Source organism: Simochromis diagramma, unplaced genomic scaffold (genome assembly GCF_900408965.1).
Source record: "Simochromis diagramma unplaced genomic scaffold, fSimDia1.1 OVJJ01000079.1, whole genome shotgun sequence".
NCBI classification, from domain to species: domain Eukaryota; kingdom Metazoa; phylum Chordata; class Actinopteri; order Cichliformes; family Cichlidae; genus Simochromis; species Simochromis diagramma.
Window position 1 is genome coordinate 4674157 of NW_024387075.1, and position 8152 is coordinate 4682308.

Below are 8152 nucleotides of genomic sequence, written 5' to 3' on the forward strand. Positions count from 1 at the left end.
CTTCCACCGGAGAGTACTTAAAAATGTATTTTTATGTAAAGATATTTTAATTAACTACTATTAAGAGAGAACCTATTGTTACATGGATTAATTGTACAAACTGTAGAGAAATAAGTTTAAGCGTGCAACTTTTTATTCATTTTTAACTGTATTAATGTTTTTATGTTGATACAGCCGCCTCATATCTGTTTCCTGAGGTTTTTAAACCATGTACTCCATCTATGAGTAAGAACATGAATAAATTCCTTTCCAAATTTGTAGTTCTTTTTTCCAACTTTTAGTATATATGTAACATTTCTTTACACAAATGCAGGTTCTTTTGCACCAAGACGTTAAAGAAATGCTAAGAAAAAATGAAAATACTACGTTGCAACCTGTGTGTGTGTGTATATATCTGTATCTATAGTATAGATATATATGTGTATTCGTACCCTTTTTCATCTATCCTGTGCCAGATCTTCTACTGATCCACTGAGGCAGACATGTAAAAAAACATGAACTAAAGCATATTTCTGTATATAAACAGGACTTTAAGTCTTTATCAACAGCTACTTTAGAGGAAATTCTTCAATAAACTGCAACCAAAGGCTGAACTCAGAGGACAAAACCCAACCTGTTATAAATAGTGTGACAGCAAACTTTCTCTTGTGTAAAGTTACAAATAGGAGTAATTATCCACAGGAGCTTTTATACATAATGAAGTTATAATTCGTCCTGTAGAAATTGTACATTTAAGCTATATAGTTCCCTCTGTGATAACTCTGTTTTGAATGCCTCTTATTAACTTTTATGCTTTTACAACCCACTATGAGCAAACACTCAGCAACAGTGGGAAGGAAAAACTCCCTTCATGAAGGAAAAAACCTCTGGTAGAACCAGGAAATCTGTCTAAACTAGTTGGGGGTTAGAGCAACAGATGCAAGTCTTCAGATCATTTGCAGTGTGACTGTCTTTGTGCACACTTTAACCTGATTCAGTTTTCTTATTTGTCAAAATGCACCATGGATAAAAACAAAACAAAACAAAACAAAACAAAATAGTAATGAAGGAGAATCCTCAGCAAAGATGAATTAAACAAGTTTTATTTTGATCAAATTTTACTTTAAGTAAAACACATCTTTATTTGATGACATTAAAGTCATCAAATAAAGACAGTTTTGATGGAGCTCCTGACCCAGCCCAAGCTCTCTATGAAGACGAGGAAAAACTCCCCAGGGGGCCAGATCGATGGGAAGAAACCTCGGGAAAGCCCATTCAAAGAGAGATCCCCTTTCCTGGGATGGCTGGGGGGTTACAGGAGCTCCAAAAAAGCTCAATTTTTATTTATTTATTTTTTAAGATCGACCCATCCTATCTATTCCTGTCCAACAGAAAAAAGAAAGGAAGTTACACAATGTATCACACTTGCATGATAAGGTGTGAATTGTGTGTTTGTGTGTGTTATCTTAGCCAGGGGTGAAGCTGGAGCTCCTCCAGTGTTGGGCGCTTCTCCGGGGCTGTAGTTAAACATGCCTCCAAGAAATTCCGGCAATCTTGAAAGAAAAGAAAAGATCAAAAAGATGAAGATGATAGTTCTAGTGATCCAAGGCATCAGTGAATCTGGAAGTGTGAAGTTTTCTTACCTGTGGACAGACGCTTTTTGATGCTCAGTTCCTTTGCGAGGAACCTCTCGGTACTGAAGTCCCGTGCATGAAGCGCTTCATACAACACCACTCCCATTTGCCACACCGTGGTGGGTCCACACCTGTAGCAGCTCCTCCTGTACCACTCGGGAGGGGTGTGAAGAGGCGTGCCTAACAAACAGACACAATTACAATTTCTTCTAAAACAAAAGACACAAATTGTTACATCTGTGAAAAGCAGGAGCAGAATATGTTACCATAGAAGATGCGATACAGAGATCGCCGTTTAACAAAGCAGCTCAGTCCAAAGTCGATGATGCGAACTCGAGGCACATCTGAGCCGGTCTCAATCAGAATGTTTTCTCCCTTGATGTCCCGATGAAAGATGTGTTTATCCTCAAGTTCCTTTACAGCATCAACTAGTTGCTTCAGAATGACCTGGAAAAGATGAAAAACACAATAATGAGTTAATGCTTTTCTGCCTTGATTGAATGCTGTACAGTCCAAGGCTCTCCCAGTCAACCTACCTTGGCCTTGTCCTCTGGTAAAGTCCTTCCATTTTCTGCTTTGTATTTTTGCAGGTCCACAGCGGGGACAGGTCTCTCCAGCACCAGGATCAGCTCTTTGCCAAGGTCGAACCACTCCAGCAAGGACACAGGTGCTGATATTCCCACTGACCCTTCTGCTTCACCTGCAAGTTTAAGCATAATGGCCACTTCCACCGAGAGCTTCTTCCCGCTTTCATCCTGAAATGTTACAACAAAGTGGATGATGAGGAACGCCGCATTCAATCCAGTAATGTAAAACTGATTCAAGCGTTGGACGCTTACCGCCACTTTGCAGTAGACTTTATTTTTGGGAATGTGTTTGATGGCAACCTAAAGACACAGAGCATTGGTGAGCATTTCCTCAGTATGACATAATGAAAGGTGGAAACACAGCAGACGTCTCAGTTTACGATATTGTCCATTATCTGCGTTACTGCCTGTCTTACTACCATCATCTGAACACTTACTGGAAAACGATCTTCTATCCGGTAGCCCGCAAACACTGCTCCGCAGCCTCCTTCTCCGAGCTGGTGCTCCTCCACATATCTGGCTTGGAATTCACCTGAACAGACAAAACAGCAAATCTTGTTTTATTACAGCTGTGACACAAGTTACTCTCCTCTGTAGCCTAAATGTTCCTTTGCCCTTCCCCTGAATATAAAACCCAAGCTGCTTGCTACTTACGTTTTTGGTCTGCCACTGATTTTTTGCCCTGGTCCACATTCCTTTTTTTTTTCTTGGGTGGCTCTCTGTTGTCTCCCGTGGCCTTTCTTTTGCCATTTTTTGCACACACCTGTTTGTTGTTCAAGTCTGGAGATGTGGAAAACACCAAAAGCACATCAGCTCACTGGATGATAGACACAAACACTAAACACCAATATCTTAAACCTAGCAACCACACTTAATCTACCCCTTATTCAACTAATTAGCCTACCTTTACCAGAGTCCAACGAGGAGGATGCTTCTCCTTGTCACCGCTCATATGATCAAGCAGTTTAGCCCTTTTGCTTTCTTTGTTGTGCCCTCTTCATCTTGCACAACCTTGCGTTTCACTCCTTTGACCACATCTGCGCTGGTGGAAGGACCAGCCTGGTCAGCGACCCTCCTCCTTTTTATTGGGGTCGTCTTTTCAGGACTGGCCTTTCTTTTAGCAGTCCTGCTCTTACAATCTATAAACGACAACAACACAGTGGTGAAAAAGAGTCCCCGACATCAGGACTGGAAGCAGTTTGATGGCAAAGAATTTGAAATTGCTTTTGCTTAAATTATCACAAGTTTATTCTTGGGATAAAAAAACTGACCAGTGCGAATTGATACTAGGTTCACTAAGTCTTAGATCTTGATGACACTTGTTGGTCTGTTTTTACTGTTGAGTCCAAGAATAAACTTACCTTATTTTACCAAAAGACCGGTAACCTTTCTTTGATTAGACATCTTGTATTAAAGCTATTTTCAATCAAACATATGATTCAATTGCTCTAAAAATGATTCACACAGTGTCAACATTTCTAGGATTTGTATTTTACCAGGATTTGATTTTATTATTTTACTTACCTTGATCTCCTGAATCTCTCTTATCGCCTGGAGTGGTCATTTTTCTTGTTTCCTCTTCATTGTAATTTCGGAGACCCTTTAAAATCGAAAATGTAAACCGTAATGAGTTAATACTGACTTAATGTTCCTTCAAATGTGCACCTTTCAAATGCTTGACTTTTCTAACTGAATTCTGTAAGTGAGCTTTATAAGTAAACTGGAAACTACGGCAACACAACATAGAATCTTGCCTTCAGTGACTTCACTGACTGCCAGCAGTTCAAAGTAGTTTACAGAAAAACACTAGCAGACAAAGCCATAATATTTCATATAATTCAATCATTTCATATCAATTAAACAGTTTCTTTCATTATCTTTCATCATTTGTATAAAGACCTCATGTATGGATGACAGTATGAAGATTTGTGGTTGACCACACACTAATAAACACAGTGTCAGCTACATTGTCATCTGATTTAAAGTATTATTATGTACATTTAACCCTTGTGTGGTGTTCATATTTTTGTTTACTCAGCCAGTGTTCATGGGTCTGGTGGACCCGCTAGAGTTTTGGCTTTCCAAATTAACACTATCAAAAATTTTATGTTAAATTACTCAACAGATATTTACTTCATCCCAATTACAAGCCATATGAACAGCAAACATGGTTAATTTTTTCCCTTACCTTTGTTAGATCACATTTATGAATTAATGTGCTTCTCGTTTTTTTTTTTATTTTTAGAAAATGTTATAAAAAAATGAATAAGTTATAATCAAGTGGAGTGAGTGGAAAGACACTGTGAAGCAATATGTTTCACAACTAAATGGGATCAGCTGCCCTCATCAATGGTGACATTAGGCCCAGGGTTGTAAAACAGGGGGAGGTGGTGCACCCACTTATCCCACACTGTCCTGATGGCAGCTAGCTTGTCTCTCTGCCGTCGAGCTGGTCTGTCGTCTCGGTTATCAAACGGATAATCCTGGAAATTTTGTGGAAGTTTTCCAGAGACATTGATGCACGGAAAGGTTCGTGCCGGTTTCTGCATCCCACAGGGATTCTGTGGATTCCCCTTTGGACCTGAAAACTCCTGCAAGGATAAGAACCCCAAAGTAGGCCTTTGGGGTTCTTAGATGAATTTGGTCCATCTACTTCCACCTCTCTCCAAAAACACACCTTCCTACTAGATTACTGCAATCCAGAATAATTTTCTGGATGGAATCTGGGATGAAAAGCTAAAATGAAGACTCGATGTCGTGCACATGAGTAACTGTCAGCCGTGTTGGCCCTGGCTTATCACAGTAACAGCTCTGCAGGGTGGCTCATTTCTTGGGCAAGAAGACCATTCAATTTCACCAGTTATTGACATCCATATTTCTTCACTTGCTGTCTGGTGGGCTTGTTCTGGTCCTGGAGCTGGCTGCAGATGGGGTACTCGTCTTCGTTTTGTTACTAAATGGTGCTCAACCTCATCCTCTTCTTCAAAGTCACTGTCAGACTCTGAATTTTCAGAAATGTGAAATATTCTGAAACCTCTTTGTCAACATCATCATCCGAAGCTCCTCTCTCTTCCAAAATCAATTGGATGGCCCTCGCAGCAGATAATCTTTTGCCATCTTGATCAGTTGTGATAAAGAACCACACTGGCAAAGTCTTATTTATAGTTTTATGCCCCTAATTAGCAGGTGGGACAGGGTATGAGAAAATAAAATTTGGATCCCTCAAGAAAGAGGGTAAAATGTGTGGGAATGTAAGAGCAGACGGTGTTGGTAGTTGAATTTTCAACAATGTTGCAACTTTGTGCAGGAGGGGAAGAAAACACTATCAGCAGCACCAGAAAGGAGGAAGACAGAGTGTGGGAACACAGGACCTGTACTTTCAACACTTTTATAGACCTGGGTCCAGTGGACCCGAACACCTTGTATGTAATGTAAATGCGTGGGGGGAGGTACAGTATGAGGTCATTGAAAATTAGTTCAGATTTATGTTCTTCACAGAAAATAAGCCAAAGCCAATGAATTTCAGGTTGAAAAAATAATTAATTGTTTAATTTTTCTTTTGAGAAAAACTGAAAACGGGTCTCACAGACCCGAACACCATACAAGGGTTAACTGTCATGGTACTGAGTCTGTGACCCAGTGTTTTGTGTTTGTTCATTTATATTCATTGATTATTCTTATGTATGTTTTTGGTTCTCTTTATTGTTTTCTTGTGTTATATTCTTAGGCTTTAGGTTTCTGTTACTTTGCCTTGCCCCTGTGTCCCACGTGTCATGTCTAGTCACTCTTGTTTCCATGTTCCCCAATTTCTCCCCAGTCAGTCATGTCTCTGTGTCAACTCTGTGTCTTTGTAAAAGTCTCTTGTTTGCTGTTTTACTTTGATAGTCATGTGTGCTATGTTAGTGTTTTCAATTCTGTGAAAGCGTTTCACCTCTCATTCAAGAAGCTTCTTCAGTTCTCTGAAGAAATTGTGAACTGAAGAAGCTTCTCAGATGAGAGGTGAAACATCTTCAAGAAACTTAAAGAAGTCCAGATGCTTTTCTTTCCAAGCTCCTTAGACTGTAGTCAAACTTCACACACTGGACTTGTCAGTCACACATCCTTCGCCAGTAGGCATTCCCAGAATGATCTTTCCCCTTCTGACGCTTAGAATGACCAAATATGTGCAAAATGGACAATTCAACATGCCACCATGTCAGTCTTTTATTAAATATGACATGGAACAAATGACTGAGCCATTAAATTTGTCACAAAGGTGTTCACCTAATTCCAGGCAAATGGAATAGACCTCTATGGGACCATAAGTCTTTTTGCACTTTGACATTTTTTTACTTTTCTGATCTGTAACCTATAACTTTTATACTGTATGTGTTTTGATCATAGGAGTCTACGGGGACTTACTTACTTTTAGCACGTTTAGCAGTTGATGTTGGCTTCTTTTTCAGTACAAATTCAAATTCAAATTTTATTTGTCACGTACACAGTCATACACAGTACGATATGTAGTGAATGCTTGGACAACTGCTCGTGACCTAAAGAAAACAAAAAAGGAAAAGGCTATGAATAAGATAGGAAATAAATATGAAAAATTAAAAAGGGTAAATTTAACTAGGAAGGAATAAAATAAATTAAGGTTAAAAATGAAATAACTGTACAACACAAATTAGAATGAAGGGTAAATTTAACTGGGAAAGAATAAAAATATATAAATTAAAGTTGAAAATAAAAAACTGTACAACAAAATACACAATATAGAACTATATAAGAATGTATGAAGAAATAAATAAATAAATATATATATACACACAATAACAGCAGCTGTACAAGTATTAACCGGAAATGAAGAATGTAGTGACCAGTGTTGTGCAATCCACATTATGTCTTGTGCAGTGCAAATATGCTTAAAGTGATTTAAGTGATGAAGTGAAAACAATGTCCAGAATGTCCAGTGTGTGTGTAAGAACTGTATGTGTGGGTCAGTACTGTGTGGTGGTGTGATTGAGAGACCGTATCGCCTGCGGGAAGAAGCTCCTCCTCAGTCTCTCTGTGTTGGTCTTCAGGGAGCGGAATCGCTTTCCTGACCTCAACAGAGAGAACAGTCTGTTGTTGGGATGGCTGAGGTCCTTCACGATCTTCCTGGCCTTGGTCCAGCACCGCCTGCTGTAGATTGAGTGCAGGTCAGGGAGCTTGGAGCGGATGGTGCGCTCAGCTGACCGCACAACCCTCTGTAGAGCTCGTCTGTCCTGCATGGTGCTGTTCACGAACCAGGTTAAGATGCTTCCCGCCAGGATGCTCTCTATGGTGCACGAGTAAAAGTTCCTGAGCACCTTGGAGGGCAGTTGGAAGTCTCTCAAGCGTCTGAGGTGGTAGAGACGCTGACGGGCCTTTTCACCACGGTGTTGATGTGACAGGACCATGACAGGTCCTGCGTGATGTGAACTCCGAGGTATTGAAGCTGTCCACTCTCTCCACTGGGCACTCGTGATGACGGGGGTCTGGTAGTTCCTCTCCTGCTTAGTGCTGAAGTCCACTATCAGCTCCTTGTCTTACTGACGTTTAGAAGGAGGTTGTTTCCTCTGGCACCAGTTCTCCAGATTCCTAATCTCCTTCAGGTAGGCCGTCTCATTTTTCAGAGATCAGGCCACCACGACGGTGTCGTCAGCAAACTTGATGATGGTGGTGGAGCTGGTAGTGGCCACACAGTCCTATGTGTACAAAGAGTACAGCAGGGGGCTCAGAACACACCCCTGGGGGGCTCCAGTGCTGAGAGTGGTGGAGGCTGAGACATGTCCGCCCATCCTTACTGCCTGTGGTCTGCCAGTTAGGAAGTTGGAGATCCACTGACACATAGATGAGCTGAGTCCCAGATGCTCCAGCTTGGTGGTGAGTGTGGAGGGAATTATGGTGTTAAATGCAGAGCTGTAGTCTATGAAGAGCATTTTAACATAATTC

At 40.6% G+C, this 8152-nt stretch overlaps 1 protein-coding gene and 1 long non-coding RNA gene across 2 annotated transcripts; both read right to left on the minus strand.

The window, feature by feature from the left end:
- Positions 1 to 1395: 1395 nt before the first annotated feature.
- Positions 1396 to 3129, minus strand: LOC120742223 (serine/threonine-protein kinase pim-2-like). The gene is made up of 8 exons (XM_040045397.1): positions 3105 to 3129; positions 2855 to 2980; positions 2638 to 2732; positions 2453 to 2500; positions 2150 to 2368; positions 1880 to 2060; positions 1623 to 1793; positions 1396 to 1532 (listed from the first exon to the last, which is right to left on the minus strand). The coding sequence occupies exons 5-8, from the start codon at positions 2327 to 2329 to the stop codon at positions 1441 to 1443; spliced, it is 624 nt and encodes a 207-aa protein (XP_039901331.1). The 5' UTR covers positions 2330 to 2368; positions 2453 to 2500; positions 2638 to 2732; positions 2855 to 2980; positions 3105 to 3129; the 3' UTR covers positions 1396 to 1440.
- Positions 3130 to 3186: 57 nt separating this feature from the next.
- LOC120742224 lies at positions 3187 to 3806 on the minus strand. Its single transcript, XR_005697822.1, has 2 exons — positions 3725 to 3806; positions 3187 to 3339 (listed from the first exon to the last, which is right to left on the minus strand). It is a non-coding gene; the product is annotated as an uncharacterized LOC120742224 (long non-coding RNA).
- Positions 3807 to 8152: the final 4346 nt, after the last annotated feature.

Coding starts and splice junctions, on each gene's coding strand:
- LOC120742223 (XM_040045397.1), bottom strand. CDS start 2,329: ATGCTTAAACTTGCAGGTGAAGCAGAAGGGTCAGTGGGAATATCAGCA. Junction 1,794..1,879: donor TCTGTATCGCATCTTCTATG/GTAACATATTCT, acceptor TCTGTTTGTTAG/GCACGCCTCTTCACACCCCT. Junction 1,533..1,622: donor CAAAAAGCGTCTGTCCACAG/GTAAGAAAACTT, acceptor TTTTCTTTCAAG/ATTGCCGGAATTTCTTGGAG.